At 40.3% G+C, this 25,104-nt stretch overlaps 1 protein-coding gene across 1 annotated transcript in view; it reads right to left on the bottom strand.

The window, feature by feature from the left end:
- GPR98 (G protein-coupled receptor 98) overlaps nucleotides 1-25,104 on the bottom strand; it is a 543,192-nt gene that overhangs the window by 66,680 nt on the left and 451,408 nt on the right. The window contains exon 87 of the mRNA XM_010831922.1: nucleotides 3,467-3,588. Coding sequence (XP_010830224.1) covers nucleotides 3,467-3,588 — 122 coding nt within the window. The remainder of the gene's footprint in view (nucleotides 1-3,466; nucleotides 3,589-25,104) is intronic.

Here is a 25,104-nt window from a genome sequence, read left to right as displayed (position 1 = left end):
ACGTCTGACTCTTAGCGACCCCATGGACTGTAGCCCACCAGGCTCCTCCATCCATGGGATTTTCCAGGCGAGAGTACTGGAGTGGGGTGCCATTGCCTTCTCTGGGAGAACGAGCTAGTTTCTGCTATTTCTCCAAAGACACCTGCTGACTGCCCTTTATACTGAAATTTGGTTGAGGAGGCACTTAGAGGACAGAAGGGAGCCGCAACTAAAACCCTGTTCTTTATGTATGAGGTACTGTGTGCTTTACACACGTTATGCTATTTAATTCAATCACATTGTAATCTTGAATGGTCTTTATTCTCTTTTCATAGATGAAGAAAGTAGAACTGGGTAAATACCTGTGACTCAGCCGAAGTCAACCAGATAGCAGGCTGTGGAGTTGCAATCACACTTACTTGAACCAGTGGTTCTCAAACTGCTTTCCAGAGTAGCTGCGTCAGCATTACCCAGAACTGTCAGAAATGCAGATTCTCAGGCCTCACCCTGACCTACGGTATCAGAAATGCTGGGTGTGGGGCCTACCATCTGTGTCTTAATAAGTCCTTCGTGTGCCTCTGCTGACATTCCAGTTCGGGGACCAGGGCACTGGAGCACGCTGCCCTCTTCTTATCCTATTTCACTTCTCTGCTAACTGGACAGAGTTAGGGGTCTTCTTTTGAAGCTTTCTTTTCTTCCAAAAGTTCCAAACCACTGTATCTTGATTCTCTTTCATTAGCCTGCTTACTAAAACATTGGTTAGTTTTACCAAAGTCTCCCAAATCTCACCAACTCTACTGCATATTCCCCAGGACTTTCTCCTGATGTAATTTCCATGTTGACCAAAGAAGTCAGTGCCCAGCCACGTACCTGAGTGAAGATCTCTAGGAGACGTGGCTCTCTAACACCTGGTGCATGCTAAGTCACTTCAGTCGTGTCTGACTCTGTGTGACCCTATGGACTGCAGCCCGCCAAGCTCCTCTGTCCATGGGATTCTCCAGGCAAGAATACTGGAGAGGGTTGCCATGCCCTCCTCCAGAGGATCTCCCCGATCCAAGGATCAAACTTGGGTCTCTTACGTCTCCTCTGTTGGCAGGTGGGTTCTTTATCATTGGCGCCACCTGGGAGCCCCCAATTCCTACATTTAAGTGGCGAAACCAAATTGCATCAATGTTTATCTCTATAATGTTCTCAAAGCTGTCGCCTATCTCTATTCTCAGGCGCACTCCCGAACAGTATAGGCTGGAATATGACAACAGCTTCTCTGCCTGGAGCGCTCTGCTTTCCAACACCCTCCAAAACATTTCCAGCTATCCTCCTAAGGAGTAGGTATGAGCATGTCATTCCTATCCCAAATTTTTAAAAATGCCCCAAATTTAAAAAACAAAAAACTCAACTTTGACAGTTTCCCTTTACCTAAAGGCTGGAGTTTATCATCCCATTCTGAGCATGGAAACATGGCAATTAAGACAACCCAGCCTTCTGTCTCCTTTCCCACCACAACTTTTCTAGCTGCATAAACTTTCTTCCTTCCCTACATGTAGGCAAGACTAACCACGTTTCCGTTCTGCAGCCTAGTCTAATACTGTACTCTCTGCCTGAAATACCCAACTATGTCTCCTTGTCACTTATGGGACTTCCCTATAGCTCAGATGGTAAAGAATCCGCCTGCAATGCAGAAGACCCAGGTTCAATCCCTGGGTTGGGAACATCCCCTGGAGAAGAAATGGCAACCCACTCCAGTATTCTTGCCTGGAGAATCCCATGGACAGAGGGGCCTCACGGGCTACAGTCCAAGGGGTTGCAAAGAGTCAGACACGATTAAGCGCCTGACACACAAAGGTGACACTAACTAGAGTGGGTAAAATGAATGAGATATATCGAGTATAACATCCAAAGAGGGTAACGTCTACTCAGGACTTGAAAATTGCTGCCATACAAATACTGCCATTAAAGAAAAGCCAGACATTCAGGTTTTGATGTGAAATTTTAAAATTGAGAAAACATTAAAAAAATTTTTTTTAAACCCTGTCCTGTGTACCATTGTGTGTTCACCAAACAAAACACATCTGTAGGCTGTCAGTGTAGACTTTGGTATTAGTTCTGTTAGGCCCAGGGATTCAAAGGTGACCAAGACAGGGCCTCTGACCTGAGTGGCTAATCTCTGGGGATCAGCTCAAACACTAGCCCAGGCAGGAGTAAACAAGTCCTCCACTCTGCTCTCATAACACTGTGTTTACACGGCACCTGCCACAGTATACCCTTACAGCTAATTGTTTGCTTACTCCCTGAATCATCAGACCCTAGAGGAGCAGGGCTGTCATCTTCGTCCTCGTAATGGCAGCACTGGCATCACTGTGCCAGTACTGGGTACTCGATTATAACTCTATTGAGAGTTGTCTGTATGTCAACTTGTATCAACCTGATTCCAAATGTTTAAGCTACTTTGTATTTTTCCCCTCCCTAAATTGATATTCTGATCTGATTAGGCAACGCCTTGTTAAATATGATCTCATTAATGAACCTGTCTCAGAAAAGGCAAACTTAAATATGGTTTGAGTCATACTTCAGTTGTGTGTTATAATCCTAATATTTTCTCTACAGAGGTTTTTTTATAAGATGGTGATCCAAACAAGGGCTGTTTAGAGAAATCCTTGATAAATTCAAGAGACTGCTTTAGTCTACAGGCAAATCTTTTTACTTTGGAAAATAAGAAAAAAAAATGAGTTCATTTGTTCCATTTGCTAATTTCAGGGTGCAACTTTTTTTCCATTTAACAAAAGCACAAAAAAGTCAGTTTTAATTTTTGTTAGTTATATAATTCCTAGTTATGCTATCCAAACATGTTCACAAAGCTAACTTAAGCTAGGCATTGCCAGACTTGGAGGATGTCAATCATTTTCAGTGAACCAAAACACCAAGTATCAGACTTAATAGGGAACTGCTTGACCATCATTGTTATTTCACTCTCAGCTGATCTAATTTTTAGACACAAACCCAGTCCAAATATATGCATGTGCCCTAGATAGCTGCCATCTGTAAAGTTTATAAACATCAATCCCGCTGAAAAAGAAACATGTTTTTGTAGTTACTTAGGTGTTGTCAAAATGAAGGAGGGTAAAAAGATTTTATGTCTTTCTATTTGTATAACCAGCAAGTTAGACGGATAAGGCAATGGCAACCCACTCCAGTGTTCTTTCCTGGAGAATCCCAGGGACGGGGGAGCCTGGTGGGCTGCTGTCTATGGGGTCGCACAGAGTCAGATACAACTGAAGCGACTTAGCAGCAGCAGCAAGTTAGAAGCCCAGCCATATTTAAGGTGTTAAAAAAGTTTAACACAATCTTTACCACTTTGATCTAACACTCTGCATAATGTTTTGTGCATATGAATTCACCTCTGTGTGGATGCTTGATTCCTGGATGTTGAAACTCCACGCCTTGTGTTCACTAGGACACGTGTGTGCTGTAACCCAACCGTGAGGCTTACCTGCAGGCTGTTGAAAATGACGAACAGAACCAACATCCAGAAGAGTCTGTAAGCCATGTGCAGGCCTCCCCAAAGCCATGTCATCGAAATCAGGGCAAAGAGATACAAAACCAGTGGAATTTCTAGACACCATAAAAGAAAAAGAATTTTTGAACTTGAGAATACTCCATAATCATACACATACACAAAATTATTTTTAGCTCCTTCCTGGAAATACCCTCTGTGCCCAAGTACCTGTTTTGCAAGAACAACCTTGGAAATCCCATTCTTAGGGATTCCAGAGAAGAGGAGGGAACATTGCTGAGTCTACATTCCTTCTGTTCTCTCTCTGCCCTCCAAGGCTGGAGAAGGATGAGACCTGTTCCTCTCCTAGACTACCACCTGCTGGCCTGTTCAGGAAGCGCCGGAGACGCACTCACATTTCAATCCCGGGAAAGGCCCGGTATATAAACCTGCTCACAAGCGCTCTCCATCAGAAAATGGCAGGCAGCAGCGTGCTTCCAAAATTACAGCAGCCTAGTCTAACGTTTTGAAACATTAATGAACTTGTTTGTATGTAATGGAAACATATGTATTCATCTCTTTTTTTCTGACTGAGTGGACACCAAGCTTTATAGCTGTGGTTCAGAGCAAAGATGAAGTGACTGATTCACTACTGTCAAGAGTAAGTTTATTCTACCATTATTTTATCATGAAATCTGTTTTGACAGTTCCCCGAACAGATTTCTTACGAGCCAAAGGACTTCATTACCCTTTCTACTTTATCTCTGATATTTGGGATTTAGAATAATAATCTTAAAAGGGGAGATAATAATATGTTAATGGCAAGCCATATAAGATATGGAAAGTGAATCAGATCTTCTTGTTTAGTCATTAAGTCACGTCCAACTGCTCTGTGACCCCATGGACTACAGCCCACCAGGCTCCTCTGTCCATGGGATTTTCTAGGCAAGAATGCTGGAGTGGGTTGCTACTTCCTTCTCCAGGGGATCTTCCCGACCCAGGAATCGAAACTACACCTCCCGCTTGGCAGGCAGATTCTTTACCACTGACCTTACCTGGGAAGTCTGTCTTGTAGAGCATCCTTAAATTTGAATTTGATATTTTCTCATGATTTAGATTATAAACTTAGCCAGAAATCACAGAAGTGATGCTGGGTTCTTTTTACAGCATTCCATTGGTTTCCACAATAATTCAATTTGTCCCGTTATTTAGGCTGTTCGTTTTGGCCACTTGATTAAGGTAGTGCCAGCACGAGTCCTCCACTATAGAGTTAGTCCTTTTTCCTTTGTAATTAGTACGTATCTTGTATGGCATCACTTAGGAACTAGGTACATATTCTTTCACTTATCAAACATTTGATTTATTCATTTATTTTTATCATATAGATTCATAGATTCTCAATGTAATAGGTTATGGTATACTTTGTTGCTTAATTGCTAAGTCATGTCCGACTTTTGAGACTCCTTGGATTGTAGCCCTTATGCTACTACCTGTTTATTTTGATGTTCAAATTGTCCTAAGTCTGATTCATGGGAGCCCCTTCAAGATGGTTTCTGTGACTTCTGTCAGGTCATCGTTCTGGGAGCATTTCCTTGCTTCTGACCCAACAAGGCATTTCAAGTTCATCTCATACTTCTCCTGCCACAGTCCTGGTTCCTTTTAGTGGAAGGGTGTTTAGAAACCAAGGTCCGGGGCTGCGTATAGTCTTTGGTGTTGGATTGCTGCTGTTCCTAAGTCCTCTCAGAGCTAGAGCATACATGTCTGTGCGTGTGCATGCACGCGCGTGTACACACACACACACCCCTACATCTATATCTATCTCTGTATAATGAAAAACATCCTTTTATACCAATACTTTCAATTCCAATCCAGTGCCACAAGGTTAACTGTAATTTTCTCTTTCTCTGTATTTTAATTTCCTTCTCTGTTGGTAAGCAACGTACTTCTCGTTATTCCTAAAATATTTACCTATTTGATCAGCTCGAGTTGATTGCAACCAATCTCCCACTGCTGTCATCCATCCCTGGCACAGATGGCCCCCCCAAACCCACTCAGGGTCTCATGAGCCTTGTGAGTACACCCCACTGTTCACATGGATGCCCCCTCACGATGATGGGGCTGGGACCCTCCACCCTGGGCACCTTCCAGTGGGTGCATAGCTTGCTCTGTACAGACTAATGGCATTAGGACAGAATAGTTCCAGAAGAGAGAAGAAAAAGCAGGGAAGAAGGAACATGAGCATTTCTTTTTTTTTTTTGGAGGAGACCATGATGACATCTTGTGAGATATTCTTTTCACGGAAAAAATGTCAATTGTCTATTACCACTACACAGAGCAAATAATAATATAATGCAACATAATTTACAGATGAATAGTCCTTTTGTCATTAATGCCTTACCATAGGACAGGAGTGAATATATTAAGGTTTATTTAGCCTTTTTTAAAAAAAATTTATTTTTGCTTAATGAAGTCATACAATTTGATAAAGCCCAGAAGACTCATTTGTGCTTCTGACAAGATACCCTAATATTTAGGAAACTGCCTAAGCTGTCCTTATAAAAGTTTTCAAAGGTTAGGTATTAGTCTGGCAATTGCCTGCTTTGCTCTCACTGTGCAACTACAAGATTCTATTTCTGGCTCGGTGCGCAGTACAAAAGGACGTGCATATTTTGCATGAACAGCGACAAACCAAATTGTCAAAATCTGGCCTGCATGTTTGTGTGAGCGCCGAGAGCCAGACGAGCGCTGTGTGCTGATAAAGCTCATTGCACAAGCCAAAAGAGCATACCAGGGCTGGCGAGAAACACCCAGAGCTCATGTTTTTCTGGAACTCTGCAGAAAAGTGTGGTAGCTTGGCACTCCGGATCAGAAACCGCACGGAAAGAAAGCCAGTTGTAAATAACTCAGCATACTGAACAGAAGACCCTTGCGTGCTTTTCTGGCAGTGCAACAATGATTCAGACCTGATTTTCAGATGGAAGAAACATATCCAGAGGGAAATCTGGATTCTGTGGGCCTGAAGGTAATAAAACTCTGAAAAGTTTCTTTAAGAAATAAAAATTTCCAAAGCATAGTTAGATAGAAGATCTTGGAAGGGGCCAATGCAAGTGAAGAGGCCCTAAAATGTATGCTTCATCGGCTTTATGGTTAACCTAAAGGAAGTACCTTTCACCTTTCTGGGGTCAAGAGGAGTGTGTTGTGTTAGTTGCTCAGCTGTGTCTGACTCTTTGTGATCCCATGGACCACAGCCCACCAGGCTCCTCTGTCCATGGGATTCTCCACGCAAGAATACTGGAGTGGATTGCCATTTCCTTCTCCAGGGGTCTTCCTGACCCGGGAATTGAACCTGTGTCTCCTGCATTAGTAGGAGGGTTCTTTACCACACGCGCCACCTGGGAAACCCATGGGGTCAAGAGTAACAGTGATCAAAAGAAGGGGTGTGAGAGTGGGAGACGGTAATGAAAGTGGGGGGACACGCTTCCTTCTGTTCAAAAGCTCCTATGAAATCCACTGGGCAAACTGAAAATGAATGCTCTTTTAATGAACAGCATTTAGTTACATATTTCCTAAGCTGATACTTCACATTTGGTGAAAGGCTAGTAACTTTTCTGTTGGCTGTGTAAGCCCTGCTTACTGATGTAGCCATTTATAAGAGGCAATGTTAACAAGTTACATTTAGGAGTGAATTCCTTAACAGAAAACAGAATCATTCCAATGTTTTCAATAAAAGGAAACCCTTAAAACACAGTTCGGGGCCCATGGAATAATGGTATCTGGATTAAGACTGTTTAGACTCCCCTGGTGGTCCAGAGGCTTCCAATGCAGGGGGCGAGGTTCGATCCCTGGTCAGGGATCTAGCTTCCATATGCTGCAACTAAGAGATCATGCCACAACTGAAGATCCTGCGTGTTGCAATTAAAGATCCTACAAGCTGCAGCGAAGACAGAAGATCCCCCATGGCACAACCGAGACCTGGCACAGCCAATAATAAACAAAGAAACAAACGTTTTTCTGTAAAAAGACAGTGCTACCCAGAATATATAAACACCCTTACAACTCAACAGAAACCAAAAAACCCAATTCCAAAATGGGCAATGGATTTAAAGAGATGTTTCTCCACGAAAGATAAACAAATGGCCACTGAGCACAGGCAAAGATGATCAACATCTCTAGTCACTAAGGAAAAACAAATTAAACCCACAATAAGGTACTATGAATACCCACCAAGATGGCTCTTGTCGATATTTAGAACACTGCAAGTGTTGGCAAGGATGTGGAGCAATTGGAACCCTGGTGCCTTGGTGGTAAGAATGAAATATGGTGCAGCTGCTGTGGAAAATGGTTTGGTGGTACTTCAAAATGTTAAAAATACAATTACTATATAGTCTAGAAATTTCACTCCTAGGTATATGCTCAAAATAACTGAAAACAAGGACTCAGAGATTTGTACATCAGTATTCATGGCAGCACCATTCATACGATCCTAAAGGTGGAGACAACCCAAAAGTCCCTCAACAGGTGAACAGAAAAACAAAACGTGATATGTACATGCAATGAAATATTGCTCAGCCTTAAAAAGGGGTGAAATTCTGACGTATGCTACAACGTGAATGAGCCATGAAAACATGTTAAGTAAAATGAGTCAGACACAAAAGTACAAATACTGTAAGATTCCACGTACACGAAGTGCCTAGAACAGGCAAATTCAGAGACAAAGCATAGAATAGAGGTTACCGGGAGCTGGGGTGGGGTGGGGGTGAGGGGATGAGGGTGTTATTGCTTAATGGGTACAGAGTTTATGTTTGGGATGATGAAAAGTTCTGAAAATAGACAGTGGTAATGGTTGCACAGCACTGTGAATGCACTTATTACTGTTGAACTGTACACTTAGAATGGTGAATTTTAAGTTATGCATATTTTACTACTATTTTTTTAAAGCTATACTATTAATAAAAAGAGACAAGCTTGTGTCAAGATAAAGTTCCACAATGAGGGAGAAAAAAAAACAAATCCTTGAAATACTTACATTAGCAAGAATCACTAATGTGAAAAACAAAGCCATCTGAAAAGATTTTAGTGAAAGAAGTTACTGGTGGAAAGTAAAAAAAAACAAACAGAAAAATTCAGCCAGTGCATTTGTCATTTAGTATTACTATCATTAGAAAAGTCTACTTATGGGAGTTAGTAGCTTCCACTGAGAATACACAAAATCTCTTTATTTTTTAGTGTAAAATATGACTTCAATGAATTTCATTGCCATTTTTAAAGAAAGTATGGTGCTGAATTATCTCTTTTCTCTGTAATTGCAGCCTTGGCTTTATTGCTATGCACCAGTGGCAATTATGGCTTTATTATGGAAATCACACCTCATTTACATGAAGCTGAAAATTTATTCTGTGTTTACAATCTTCTAAAGTACTTGCTTTAATTTTACCTCACTGACCTTCTGAGTCTAACAATTTGGATGTGCTACTAAAACAAACTCATCAATGTAAAACAAGGAAGACAACTGTGAAATAATGTGGATTTAAGATATTTATGGGTCTCTTTCTAACAATAAGCACGCATCATTTTTAAATTAGAAAAAGAGGTAATTGAAAAGAAGGCATCAAAAGGTCTTATTTCTAAAAGATGGGCCTTTATTCTGAAATGAACAGATACTTGAAGGCCAAGACATTTCATTGATCTGATCCATTCCCTGGTGAGAAAATATTAAATGTGCTCTTGAGTTTTCTTAACAAGGGTTAAGACACAATGTACTGTCACCCACCAGTGTTTTTAGCAAATAAACCTAATGTCATAGAAGATAACAGGGCACATTCTTCACAAAGCTGGCAAGTCAGCATTAGGATACTGTGGGTGGAACAGACGACAACAGACTTACAGATCGGATTTGTAAACTGTTCAAAGAAACGCTCCCTACTTCATTTGGGTAGTTTGTATTCCTAATCTTTGGTCACTTAGTCCTATACTCGGTTCTATTTTAGAACTTCCTTGGTACTTCAACACATTCCCAGAAGAGCTCTTGAGAACCCACCTGGACAACAGGGAATCCACTCTAAGCCCCCTGGCCATAGTCCCCAGACACAGCGGCACAGGTTTGTTGCAGCAGGCTAGACTCTGTGTATGTCAACTCAGTGACGTGCCCGGTTCTTCACTTTTGCCATCCTGACCAAATTCATCATCTCCAGTGAAATATGAAGATCACCCAGATTGGAGGGCTGCTTTTACTGTGCACACTCACATGCAAACTATCACTCAAAAGCTCCTGATGAACCTTTATTGAAAATGAACCTTTCCATGTCTTCTATTCCCCTGTCCCCTTTGATATTTCCTAGTCTCTCCTACCCTATTCTAGTCCATTCCAATCCATCCCATCCCATCCCATCCCACTTCACTCTAAAATACTGCAAGGAGACTCACCAGTGTATTGTGACCCACAACGTGTAAATCTTTGCTCTAAAAGATAGTTCAAGAAGCTAGTAGGCTATCTTAGACATCAAGCAGGCACAGTAGACATAATTATCATGGGACGCCTACTGCTATCATGTTCTGATATGCATTTACCCTGACCTTTTCTGGGATGTGAAGGAGGCAAGCCTAATTTGGAGGGACCTGCACAGGTAATATATTGACTCTGCAGGCAGAAAGTCAATACTGGCCTACAGCATATTTCCCAGGTATAAGAGAAATGTGAGAAAATTCTCAAAGGAGTCTCAAGTTTGCTGGGAACCTAAACAGCGGTACTTTGTCAAATGGGTGACTTTGGGCTCTCCTGGACGTTAGAAGACAGTTGACTGTCAGGCCTACTTTGAAGGTGATTTATTGGGATTGAAAAAAAATGGTACAAGCCTAGAATTATGGTCTCGCCTTGCAAAAGCTATATATAATTTTCAATTTGCAGGCTATAATTTTGAATCTAAGGAGAATAATCAAGTTAGATGAGACATACCCACATGGACCTTGCATGCACTGTTATTAGAGTAATTCCATTTGAACCATGTACTTCAAAGTTGCCAGATAATATTCTACTCGGGGGGTGGGGGGCAGTTGTCAAATAGGCCTGTGATTCTTAAGGAAAAGGTGAAATGAACTGTTTTTTTTCCTTGTGAGAAAAATGTCTTGCAACTATGGGAAGGAGAAATATCATTTGGTTTCACAGTCAACATAGCAACATTCTACACACTTCATAAATGTTTCATAAAATGACATTATGACCAACGTTTTTAGAAGATCAGAGTTCTAAAACAAACATGATGTCAGCCAACCAACAATCGAAGACTGGCTTAACCTACTTTTCTAACTACATTACCAGTTACTTAGCCGTGAAGGAGTTCAAAACAGTCATCTCCAGGCATGCTCAGGCACCTAAGAGCAATTTCCAACACACTTGGCTTTCGTAATACAGTGAAAATGTACAATGCATCTTTCAACCTCTACATTTATATTTTAAATCTTACTAGATGGTCTCATAATTTGAGGAATTAGGTTATTGTGTATTTGGCCATGACTAGTGAAAAAGTTGGCTTAAAGCTCAACATTCAGAAAACTAAGATCATGGCATCTGGTCCCATCACTTCATGGGAAATAGATGGGTAAACAGTGGACACAGTGTCAGATTGTATTTTGGGGGGCTCCAAAATCACTGTACATGGTGATTGCAGCCATGAAATTAAAAGACGCTTACTCCCTGGAAGGAAAGTTATGACCAACCTAGATAGCATATTCAAAAGCAGAGACATTACTTCGTCAACAAAGGTCTGTCTAGTCAAGGCTATGGTTTTTCCAGTGGTTACGTATGGATGTGAGAGTTGGACTGTAAAGAAAGCTGAGCACCAAAGAATTGATGCTTTTGAGTTGCGGTGTTGGAGAAGACTCTTGAGAGTCCCTTGGACCATAAGGAGATCCAACCAGTCCATTGTAAAGGAAATCAGTCCTAAGTGTTCATTGGAAGGACTGATGCTAAAGCTGAAACTCCAATACTTTGGCCACCTCATGCGAAGAGTTGACTCATTGGAAAAGACTCTGATGCTGGGAGGGATTGGGGGCAGGAGGAGAAGGGGACGACAGAGGATGAGATGGGTGGACGGCATCACTGACTTGATGGACATGAGTTTGAGTGAACTCTGGGAGTTGGTGACGGACAGGGAGCCCTAGGTGCTGCGATTTATGGGGTCGCAGAGAGTCGGACACGACTGAGCAACTGATCTGAACTGAGGCAGTTATGTTTAAAGATAATTTGATAGTACATCACAGGGCCATCATTACAATTTAATAGGCTCTAATTCAACACTGAAGTCTTGAGTCAATTCTGACACAATGTCTCAGAAAAATTAACACTAAAAATCAGTCTATGTGTTCAAGAAAATATTTTTACAGTGTGTTAAATATGTCAGTTCCCAGAACTGTTTCCTAGCAGAGACCCTTGATCTGAATAAATGCCAGCTGATCTCAATGCTTATATTTCCTTTCTTTAATTTGGGTCTCTAGCCCTCACACTACAAAACTGTAACATTGAGTAAAATGTTTATTCTATTTCCTTTGCCACGTCACTATTCTAAAAAGTCCACTTGAATGAAATCTTTTGGTTCCTGTCAGTGTGATTCACAGCATCTCTTCTTCCAAAAGATATTCTGGTATCAGATTATCAGGGCATAGTCTGATCTTAAAAATATAGCTATGTATTTCTCAAAAGCTTTGGGGATATTATTTACTGTCTGTTGTTAAATAACTATACCTGTAAATATAGAAAACTAATACCAAACCCACAAAGAGAGCTGTTTTCAAGAATATATGATAACAGCCCATAAAGTGGTGTAATACCTGTGTTATATAAAGGCTTATCATTGTCTATTTAAACAATGGCACAGTACCCACAGGTGTGCCAGGAATGTCTATGCAGATGAAAATGAACTAATATTGTATTGCTCATTCATACTAACAACCTTGGATCAAGCCCTTACAGGAAAAAGAAAGAGAAACCATTGTGCTTAGAAAGAAAGGCAATCTGCTGGGTGAATGGCCATGTGTATGATCTAGGGAGAAGGAGGCTGTCCCCCAAAAACCATCTACATTGACAGTATTTATATGTTGGTGGCCAAAGTAATCTTACCAATGTGACTTGGATCTAATAACAAACTTTAAAATTTTTTTTCTGTATTTGTCAATGTTATGCTGCTACTGCTGCTAAGTTGCTTCTGTCGTGTCCGACTCTGTGCGACCCCATAGACGGCAGCCCACCATGCTCCCCCATCCTTGGGATTTTCCAGGCAAGAATACTGGAGTGGGGTGCCATTGTAGATCTAAAAATGTGTAAGATTTTAACTCTTTCTCCTCTTTCATGTGGAAATTAACATTGTTAATGGTTAGACGGTTTCAGCTATTACTATTTCAGGTGTCAGCTATTAGTAGTAAATAGAAGGTAGATATTAGAGCTTATTTTCATCTCAGGCTAACAACTATGTTTCCACTTTTTTCTTCCCTTTTTCTTTCCTTCTTTCCTCCCTCTCTCCTTCCCTTCCTTCCTTTCCAAGCCTCCGACATGGAGCTACTCACTTATTATTATTCACAGTAGTAGTATTACTGTTACTATTCAATTTCATCTTTAATAGGTTAGACAGATCCTTCTACATTTTTCATTTGTTTCTCTCTTTTTTTTTCAAATCAAGTGAAGTTTATTGTGTTACAAAGTCTGTGAGCCACATTTGAAAAAAAAAACCTTTTTTCATGGTGGCATATAACCATAGATTGTGTTTACTTGCAAAGACTCTGGCATTAGCGGGGAGAATGCTGGAGAAAGGAAAATCACCCTACTTCTTCGAAATCATCTAATTAAATGTGTAAGTATCAACAATTGCTCATTTCAATTACTTGTTGATTTACAACCACATCGATTTACACTGTCTTATGAAACTGTACAATAGAGCTTCAAATTGTTCAACATTTTTAGTGTTTCCTATGACCCAATTTCTACTTCTTTCTTGAAGCTGATGCATTCTAATTATAAATCATATCATTTTGCTTTCCTGAAGGTAATTTATACTAAATTTTATAATTTCCTTCTGTCAAATTCAATTAAAAGAAAAGATATGTTTTGAACAAGGGCCCTGAGCCAAATAAATTTTTTTAAAAAGCATGTACTGAAGTTGACTGAATGGGATTTATTCTAAAAGAGGCAGAATAGTAGAGAGGTTATGAGCATGGACTCTGGGGCCAGATTACTTGAGGTCCATTTACTAGCTGTGTGACCTTGGTGAGTTACTTGACTGCTCTGATGCACAATTTCCTCATCTGTACAAGAAAGATAACATCAGTACCTCCTAAATATGCTTTATTAAATCCAGCGAGGATTTAATGATTGAAATGCAAAATACTTAGAACAGTTTTATATAAACTTTGGCGATTGCTTATTATTCAAAAAATATAGATATAAATATACATATATATTTAAGATTCAAAAGTGTATTAGATAAAATGTGACAGGTAAAAGGATGAATTACATATGGATCTTCTTTCAAATGTGTGTATGTATATGTATATATAGGCTTCCCTGGTGGCTCAGATGGTAAGGAATCCACCTGCAATGCAGGAGACCCGGGTTCAACCCCTGGGTTGGGAAGATATATTGGAGAAGCAAATAGCTACCCACTCCAGTATTCTTGTCTGGAGAACTCCATGGTTGGGGGGAATACACACACACACACACACACACACACACTATAATAAAAGGTAGAAGATAAATATTAGAAGAAAGGGATCAAGTTACATAAAAATTCAGGGAAAGCAGCAGTTACTTCCCATAGATGGTATCAGAAAGGTTTTTGTGAGGAAGAAGGAATTTCACCTGGAATTTAAAGATGAGCTATGTCTGAACATGTGGATTTTGAGCTTAAGGTAGGAAAGAAAGGCAAAAAGGCAAGTGCAGAAATTAGTGTAAAATATCCCTTCTGACTTGCATGACAGGTCCGGGAAGGGTACTAGTGAGAAGAATGAGGTCATGAGGGGATTGTTCGGACCAGCTTAAGCAACAGAAAGATTTTACAGGAAATGGAGAGGCATTTAAGATTTCTGAGAAGACGAGTGCCCAATCAGAAGAGAAATTTCCTTAATCTCACGGGAAAGTAAACATATTGGTAGACAGAAAGCTGGAGGCAGGGATACCAGCCAGGAAATCACGGCAGTGGTCCAAGTGAGACATGATGAAGACCTGGGGCAAGAACATGGTGAAGGAGTGACTCCCACGATAGAAACAAGGAGATGGACACAAAGATATGGTAAAGAATCTAAAGGTGAAGTACCCCCGAATCAGAAAACAAGGAGGAACTTTAAAAATCATACAGCTATTGGGACTTCATCCCTGGAGACTCCAATACATTGAGGCTGTAAAGAGACTCATCAAACCATAATTAGTGAAAGAGCGATTTTGATGATCAGTTTTGACAACTACTGACCTGAAAGTCTACAGCTATCAAGTAAAACAAAAATTATACTGGCTTCAAAATTAGGAAAATGAGAAAAGGATTAAGAGGAAGAATAGAAGGAACAGGGAGAAACAATAACAGAGATCAGAGAAACTGGGGCAGGCAAGTCGTGGACAAGTTTTGTACTTCTGAGAACCATCTATTATTCCCGGGAAGAGGACAGAAAAGAAGGTGAGAAAACAAGTTGAGCTCAAGTGGATAGATTTGAAAATTACCACTGTGATGTGAAAAAGGCAGAGGCAATCCCTGAAAAACACATCTATTCCAGAGTTATGAGTCACATGAAAAATGAGTCATGGCCTGGGATTTACAGGAAAATAAAAAAGAAGAGTATTATGAAAACCAAGGGAGGGAGACTATTCAAGGAAGGGAAGTTACCAGTACAACTTATGCAGAAGAGTTTTTAAGGACAAGAACATGAGAGGTCAGCAGACGTGGTGCTCAACATTATGGGTGATGAATCGAAGAGAACAGCAAGGCAGAGAACAGGAGGTGATGAGTACAGAGAGTTTGCATGGACTCCTCTTCAAGAAGTCAGCTGGTGAAGAGAGGCAGGGAGGTAACTTGATAAAGCAGCAGGATAATGAGCATGTTCTTTTAAGCACGAACAGTGACGCAGGTTTTTAGATGGAGGGGAAAGACATAGAATAGGGAGGTATTTAAGATGCAAGGCAACTGTGGAAAATTTAATGAAAACAAGTTCCCAAAGAAGAAAATTGCATGGCAATTGTTTTGCATGGCAATAATTCATTCTTTGGTAAGAATGAATTATTTACTTCCTTACCTAAATGGGAGGAAAAGTGGCAAAGAAGGGAGAAAAACAGAAAGCAGTGTTCAGATAAAGTAAGTAAGAGAACATCAGGTTGTTTTCCTATCTTATATAGAGAGTGAGAATAGAAGGTGTTAAGCACAAGACTTATGGGCAATCTGCTTCCTAAAGATTACCTAAGAATCAAGTAAAGATAATCCAAAGGCTCACTGAGAAGCAGAGATGGCTCAGTTAAGGTTACTCAGAATAAATCAGTATCTATTGCAGAGTAGCACTAATTGGCTGGGAAAAAGAGAAGTATGTGACATAGACTAGAATGGTGAATGCTGAAATTGCTTAAGAAGAGAGTCATGTTGGTGAGGACATCAAGGGAGCTATTGAAAATATCCTAAAGGGAGGTCTCAGTGAAGATAAAGACCAGTAGGAGTGAGAAACGAGAGGCGGGCAGAGGGAGATGTGAAGAGGGAGAAGGGGACCCAGGAAGGGAGGCCAGCTTGAGAAATGGTAATCACAGTAATATGAATAGGTCAAGGATGATGCAAGCAAAAGAACACAAAATTAAAAATAGGAAAAATCATTAAACAGGGACATAATGACTTTGAAGTTCAAGATGGACCACAAATACTTTTGATATCCTACTAGTTGGAAGGAGTAGCCTCTTGCAACTGGTTGTAGGAAAGTAATTTGTTTATGAGAGTGCCATTTTGGTTATGATCAGACAAGTCAAAAAGTAATTTTATAAAAGGTTCAGGTCAAGTTTGTTACTGCCTTCCGGCCCAATGAAATTCAAACTTTACCTTTGATATGGTGAAGAAAACAACTTTTATAAAAATGTCCTTTTTCTCCATTCAACGTTTTGAGTTTTATAATGCATTAACTATTAAATATAGTGCTGTGATCATAGATATTGTGCCAGCTATACACTTCTAAAGAAATTTATGATACAACTGTAAATTCCCCAGATTGCTTGTCCCCACTCCCTATTTTCCTAGTCCCAACAACTCTATTTTCCTTTATTTCTGGATGTCCTCTTTAATACTGTACCAGTTGATTAAAGTGTGATCAAGCAACTGTTTAGTGACTATGTATTTTTTAAAGAATTGCACAGACACTGAATCATAAATTGAAAGTAGCCCAAGAATACTGGAGCGGGTAGCCTATCCTGTCTCCAGAGGATCTTCCCAATCTAGGAATCGAACCGGGGTCTCCTGCCTTGCAGGTGGATTCTTTACCAACTGAGCTATCAGGGAAGCCCTCTCTAAGTAACAAGACTGGCAAAAATGAATAAATGAAAAAAGTTTCAAATAATGAATGGAATTTACATGTTAGATGTAGATTAATAAATGTAATTTACACCTTACTTGGAGTTTCCCTGATTAGAGAGAACCATGGAATATCACAAGGTTTCCATGTTGATACCAACTGAGGTGCCTCACAGACTAGGTTAGAGGGGAATAGTGTTTTCAATGGCATAGATTTTCTAAGATAAAATAGCCTTAAAAAATTCATTTTTTTTACTCTTCAGTAGAGTTTTAACATATTCTTTGGCAATAGTCTGAATACAAATTTGAGAGAGATATTTTAAAAAATCAGAAATTGTATGTTCATCAACCAAAAGTTGAATGAAAGATTTCAGTCACCCATTAAAGAAATGAATGTGCTCTTAGATCAAAGCAATAAACATGAATAACTGTTTCATGTAGCTTTCAAAAGAGTAGAAAGTAATGCTTCACTGGTAATTTTCCCAAGATAACTAAAGAAGGATTTGAGACGGGGGGAAGTCCTTTGAAAGAGTGGAGTATGCCAGGAAAATTAAAATGCAAACTTTTAATTAACTTGGAAGAAAACTGCCAAGGAAATATATGGAAAAACTCGGCCTATATATAAAAATTACAAACAATTGGGAAAGTTTCACTGACCCTCTGGGTCAAGCTGAGGCACGGCAATGGTATGCCTATGTCAATAACAGATGAAGGGCAAAGAATGTGCAAGGCTTATGAGCAGCAATGCCACTGTGATGGTCCTAGACAACGGCTTTAAACGTGGACCATGACCATATCTTGCACTGACATTCTGCTGAAGCCTATGCATGATGGGTATCAAGAAATTATTTTCAATTGCATTCCTTCTCCTGCCCAATCACCATGAATGATGAACTCAGCAAGTGAGACTGAATCCAGTTCCACTATTTGAGTCCAGACTTGGCAGACATTATGTCCTTTTTAGACAATAGCACTAATTCAAAATGGCTGTGCCTATGGAGACTTTATGCATGAAAGCAGAATTTTCCTTTTATCCTACAGTCTCAGGACTGCTATTGAATGAATGAATGATGCCATCAATTTAACCTTTTAAAGGTTCCATGTGGAAAGGGGACAGACAAGAACCAAGAAATATCAGTCTTAAGAGAGCTGTGAGATGATGATATAAGCTACGTGCTATGAACTGAATTAAGTCTCTGTAAAATTCATTTGTTGAAACCCCAAGCCTCAATATGATGGTATTTGGAAATAGGGACATAAAGAGTTAATTAAGTCATGAGAGTAGAGTCCTCACAATGGGATTCGTGCCCTTACAAGGAGAGACATGAGCGAACTCTTTCCCTTTCTCTTTCCTTCTCTCCCCCAAGTAAGAACATAGCAAGAGAATGGTCATCTGCAGGCCAGGAAGAGGGCTCTAGTTAGGAACCAAATTGGCTAGCACCCAGACTGTGGGACTTCTCAACCTCTGTAACTGTGAAGTATAAATAGCTACTGTTTAAACCACCCAGTCTATGGCATTTTGTTATGACAACTCGAGTCAATTAATATACACCAGGCATAAAGATGAAGAAAGGAAGAGAGGCACATATTTGAAAGATATATAGGAATGATCCAGGACAAAATATTCTGCACCAGTTACATACTGAAAGAGCTGTTATGCTGATAAAAATACCAATGCATACTGCATGCTTACTATGTTACAGAGTATACTAAAGACTTAATATGAATTAACATCTAATGCTTGAAACAGCTCTATAAAGTTAAATGTTATTATTATGCCTGCACTATATATGTGAATAGTGAGGAAAACTAGGCACATTTCAGTACCTTAAAGAGACAAGGCAGTCTTTCTTGGAAATTAGAAGATGAAGAAACAATTTGCTAGCCTGAATCACTTCAAATTCTTTCTGGGGCATGGAGCCTAACAATTCCTTTTATGGAATCAGAGCTCTCTACGTCTAATTTAACATTTACGTGTCATTTTTCTCCATGAAAGATTTGACGACAAAATGGCGAACGGTGAAGCACTGGGGAAGAGAGCTCTGGAGACTTTAGGAGTCACTTGTGGTTTTAACCCCAACTGCACAATTCAACAGCTTTGCAAATCTGGACACCTCTCTAAGCCTCGCATTTCTTTCATTTTCTTGTCTCACTATAGGACTAGATATACGTGTTTCACAGGATTCTTGTGAAAACTGAGATAATATACACAAAATGCTTAGCACAGGGTGCTGGTATATCAGCAATTAGTAGCTGTTACGATGATCATGATGATACCACCAGGGCTCAAGTCCACCCATAGCTGCCACTTACATGCAGTCCAGTCTTTTATTCTCTCCCAATCCTACTACATCCATGCTCTCCCACTGTCCACCTTGAAAATAAACTGAAGCTTTAGTACTGAAATAGCCTAAACAGAGAACCACCCTTGTCCTCATCAGTTTTAAACAGAGACTAGGTAAAAGGCAGACCCTGAGGTATAAACATTTGGGAAACTCGAGTTTTGGAAAGACCCAGCTCTGCCACAAATTACTAGTCCCTTTTCTTCTTTGGTTACATGTGGAAATCAGGAGTTCAAACAGAAATGTAAGCTTTCTCGCGACTCTTTGATTTTATTTTTTACTTTTTATCTCAATGTTCTAAGCCTTAGGAAACTAATTCCTGATGTTAAAGTTCTTGGAGATTTTAATGAGCAATATCAAGTCCCCAGTAAATAACAATAATGAAAAAAAAAAACCAATACACATTGAACAACTACATATCGTCTTTCAGGTTCAAAGATTCTGATTTGAATCTTTGAAGACTGAGGTCACAGATATAAATCTAAGCAGGGGATGAGCATCCAAAATGTTTCTTTAAATATTTTGGATTTCCCCCAGCATTACTGATAAAATGTAGGGAGACTAAACTGCTCACAAAGATTTTTTTTAAAGCTCAAGTGGAAGAGATTGTTAATTGTGCAGCGAGGAGTTCTGGGGTTTTCCTTTGGTCCCTAGGTATTGTTTTTTATTTTCTTTTCAGCAATGGAACTGGGAGTAGACTGCAAACAAGCAGTTTTCTGCCAAGGACATGTGAAACCTGTAATATTGGTCATTCTGGATCTGATTTAAGTATGTACTATTACTAGGTAAGATTACTTTTACTTTGCTTCACTGGAAACCTCAATTTTGGTTTAGGAAAAAAAGCATATTGTGTTTTTCATTTGTATTTATAAACCATGTAAAACTTAAAATGACAATGATATACTCAGAATTTTGCAATATGTGTTTGAAACGACAAGCAATAAAAATTAAAATAAAACAATGCAATAAAATAAAAATGACAATAAAATTTAAAATGACAATGACATACTTAGAATTCTGATGTGCAAAAAATCAGGACGCCAGAACCACAGTGTTTCAGCTATTGATTGCTACATAAGAAACTTGGTGGCTTAAAATATTTTACAATCTAGGCTGGGCAGTTTTCTGTTCTGTGTGGTGTCTACTTGGGCTGGATCCGACAAGAAGGCTTCTTCACTCCTATGTCTGGAATCAGAGCTGGGATGCTTGAAACAACAGCGGGCTGATGTGTTAGTTGCTCAGTCATGTCAGATTCTTTGTGACCCCATGGACTGTATCCCCCAGGTGCCTCTGTCCATGGGGATTCTCCAGGTAAGAATACTGGAGTGGGTTGCCATGCTCTTCTCCAGGGGGTCTTCCCCACCCAGGGATCGAACCCAGGTCTCCCACGTTGCAGGTGGATTCTTTACGGTTTGAGCTACCTGGGAAGCCTGGAGGCAGGTTATATATGCCTATTCATGTGGTCACTCCACACAATTAGCTTGGAGATGCTAATATCATGGTCGTCTCAGAGTAATCAGACTTCTTATATTGTGGCTGGCTTCCAAAAGAACGGAAACTGATACAGTCATGCCTGTCCTCCTAAACGCTTGACCCATTATGGGGCAGTATCACTTCCATCAGATTATCTTGGTCTAAGCAAGTCTGAGACCCAGGTTTGATCCCCGGGCTTGAGAAGATCCCCGGAGAAGAAAATGGCAACCCACTCCAATATTCTTGCCTGGAGAATTCCACGGACAGAAGAGCCTGGTGGGCTATAGCCCACGGGGTTGCAAAGAGTCAGGCACAACTTATCAACTGACACTTTCACTTCCTAAGCAAGTCCAAAAAGTTAAAGGGAGGGGAAACAGACTCCACCGCTTTATGTGGGGAGTAGGACACACATCAAGGGAGGGAAGTAACTGATGGTGGCCATCTTTGGAGAACATGGCACAGTGCATATTGCATTTACTAAGAGCTATTTGGTTCCAAATAGGAAAAGGAGTACATCAAGGCTGTATATTGTCACCCTGCTTATTTAACTTATATGCAGAGTACATCATGAGAAATGCTGAGCTGGATGAAGCACAAGCTGGAATCAAGATTGCCAGGAGAAATATCAATAACCTCAGATATGCAGATGACACCACCCTTATGGCAGAAAGTGAAGAACTAAAGAGCCTCTCAATGAAAGTGAAAAGAGGAGAGTGAAAATGTTGGCCTAAAGCTCAACATTCAGAAAACTAAGATCATGGCATCCGGTCCCATCACTTCATGGCAAATAGATGGGGAAACAGTGGCTGATTTTATTTTCTGGGGCTCCCAAATCACTGCAGATGGTGATTGAAGCCACGAAATTAAAAGACGCTTACTCCTTGGAAGGAAAGTTATGACCAACCTAGATAGCATATTAAAAAGCAGAGACATTACTTTGCCAATAAAGGTCCATCTAGTCAAGGCTATGGTTTTTCAAGTAGTCATGTATGGATGTGAGAGTTGGACTATAAAGAAAGCTGAGCGCCGAAAAATTGATGCTTTTGAACTGTGGTGTTGGAGAAGACTCTTGAGAGTCTCTTGGACTGCAAGGAGATCCAACCAGTCCATCCTAAAGGAGATCAGTCCTGAGTGTTCCTCGGAGGGACTGATGTTGAAGCTGGATCTCCAATACTTTAGCCACCTGATGCAAAGATCTGACTCATTTGAAAAGACCCTGATGACAGAGGATGAGATGGTTGGATGGCATCACCGACTCAATGGACATGAGTTTGGGTAAGCTCCGGGAGTTGGTGATGGACAGGGAAGCCTGGCATGCTGCGGTCCATGGGGTCACAAAGAGTCAGACACGACTGATCGGCTGAACTGAACTGATTTCCTCTTCTTTTTCCTTTGGCTTTTAATGAGTTTCCTTGGTCTCTTTTAGAAATATCTTAAGATGCTAGGAGAAGACAAGTCACTCATTCTCAGGATATAAGGGATGATACTTCATAATATTATAATTGGCTTTCGGTGATTTTTGTAATAGCAATGGAATCTTGATTTCCATTAGTATTAGTAAATATAAAGAAATGGAACCTGAGAAGAAATGGAAGCATTCATTTTCAAATATATTACCAAGCAGAGAAGTGGCCATTATTGCACCAGGAGATTCCAACTGCCTCAGATTCATGTTATACATAGCCAGCTGGATCAAGCCACCTTTACATTTTTACATATACTGAAACATATGTGTGGGATTTTTATAAGAAAGGGATTTGTAATCATCTACTTCCTCTTTTCATTCAAATTAATTTTCCTTCCTGGTCCATGAATCATAAGAACTGGCTGATGAATCAGAAAAAGTCAGTAAATTCTATTGAGCCTAAAAGGAGAGACAAGCTTATCATTGCCAGAGATCAAAACCAAAGCCTAAAATTACAGGCTTTGTTTAAAAGGCTGTTTGAGACATTGAAATTGAGTTCAGGGAACATACCTTTATCTTGACTCATTCTCACTGCGCACTTAGTTCACTGAAGGAGGGGGGGGCCAGTGAATTTCATTAGGAGCCATCGACTTTTTAAAATCTGTTACTTAGCAGTCGAGCAACCAACGGGGCACAGAAGGAAGACAGACTGACATCACTGTTCCAGCCACACTCAGAAAGGGAGGGACTGACAGAGGCCATCTCTGGAGACTATAGCAGAGACTGTATTTTATTTACAAGCAGCTCTTCCTCTGCTCTCCATTTCCTCTGGATTTCAGTGGAAATTTGAACTCTGAAATTAAGGGATGTCAGGAGCAAAAAAGTCACTAAAAAAAAAAAAAAAAAGAGAGAGTATAATGGGGTTGATACTGGGCAGACATAACCAACACACAAGTGTTGCTGAAAAATTGCTCCTATTGTCAGGCACATCCAATCTGCACAAGAGTACTTAGCTGGGAAAACAGTTCTGTGGAAATATGGAAGAGGCCAGGTCCCACAAAATACCTGATGCAAGCTCTTAAGTTATTCAAACAGGCCTGATGCTGGTATTAACTCATCACATTTGTTTACCAAACCTAAATCTCTAAGATATATATGTAATCATAATGATCCCAGTTAGGAAAAAATGAAAAACAGCTTAGCTATAAGGAAACTATAAACTGACCTTTCCTTCTCATAATGCATTTCACTCATTGCTAAAAGTAATTTGTAAATAAGCAAAAAAAAAAAAAAAACTCTTTACAAGGTTTGATCAAACATGCTTAAAACCTAGCTTTTTGAAACATCAGGAAACTGTGCTTCTATAAGAAAAGGAGATTTACTTTCAACTCTTTTTTTTACTGTTGTTTTGGCCACACCATGCAGCATAGGTGATCATGATCTCCCGACCAGGAAGAGAACACGTTCTCCTGTAGTGGAAGCATGGAGTCTTAAACACTGGACTGCCAGGGAAGTCCTGACTTTCAACTCTTGATTTATTATTTGAGAATGTATTTCTCATAATACTATCTCATATGGTTGACACTTGAACAATGCGCAGGTTAGGATGCCACACCCCTTGGAGTCAAAAATCCCCATATAACTTTATAGTTCTGTACATAATAATATGTATACTTCCTGCTTTTGAGGATTCAACCAACAGCAGGTGGTATAGTACTGTCAAAAGTAAAACTGCAAGTCACTCAGTTGTGTCCAACTCTTTAGGCTTCCCTGGTGGCTCCGACGGTAAAGACTCTGTCTGCCATGTGCGAAGCCCAGGTTCAATCCCTGAGTCTGGAGGATCCCCTGGAGAAAGGCATGGCAACCCACTCCAGCGTTCTTGCCTGGAGAATCCTATGGACAGAGGTTGCCATGCCCTTTTCCAGGGGACCTTCTGGACTCAGGGACTGAACCTGGGTCTCCTGCATTGCAGGCAGATTCTTTACCATCTGAGCCACCAGGGAAGCCTATAGTACAGATCAGATCAGATCATAAAATTTATATAATATATATTTAATATTTAATCTTTAAATAAATTTAAATATTAGATCAGATCAGTCACTCAGTCGTGTCCGACTCTTTGTGACCCCATGAATCGCAGCACACCAGGCCTCCCTGTCCATCACCAACTCCCAGACTTCACTCAGACTCAGGTCCATTGAGTCAGTGATGCCATCCAGCCATCTCATCCTCTGTCGTCCCCTTCTCCTCCTGCCCCCGAATCCCTCCCAGCATCAGAGTCTTTTCCAATGAGTCAACTCTTCACATGAGGTGGCCAAAGTACTGGAGTTTCAGCTTTAGTATCATTCCTTCCAAAGAAATCCCAGGGCTGATCTCCTTCAGGATGGACTGGTTGGATCTCCTTGCAGTCCAAGGGACTCTCAAGAGTCTTCTCCAACACCACACTTCAAAAGCATCAATTCTTCGGCGCTCAGCCTTCTTCACAGTCCAACTCTCACATCCATACATGACCACAGGAAAAACCATAGCCTTGACTACCCGGACCTTTGTTGGCAAAGTAATGTTTCTGCTTTTGAATATGCTATCTAGGTTGGTCATAACTTTCCTTCCAAGGAGTAAGCGTCTTTTAATTTCATGGCTGCAGTCACCATCTGTAGTGATTTTGGAGCCCAGAAAAATAAAGTCTGACACTGTTTCCACTGTTTCCCCATCTATTTCCCATGAAGTGGTGGGACCGGATGCCATGATCTTCGTTTTCTGAATGTTGAGCTTTAAGCCAACTTTTTCACTCTCCACTTTCACTTTCATCAAGAGGCTTTTTAGTTCCTCTTCACTTTCTGCCATAAGGGTGGTGTCATCTGCATATCTGAGGTTATTGATATTTCTCCAGGTAATCTTGATTCC

This window comes from Bison bison, unplaced genomic scaffold, assembly GCF_000754665.1.
Source record: "Bison bison bison isolate TAMUID 2011002044 unplaced genomic scaffold, Bison_UMD1.0 scf7180017864533, whole genome shotgun sequence".
NCBI classification, from domain to species: Eukaryota; Metazoa; Chordata; class Mammalia; order Artiodactyla; family Bovidae; genus Bison; species Bison bison.
This window is presented reverse-complemented; position numbering and strand designations above follow the sequence as displayed.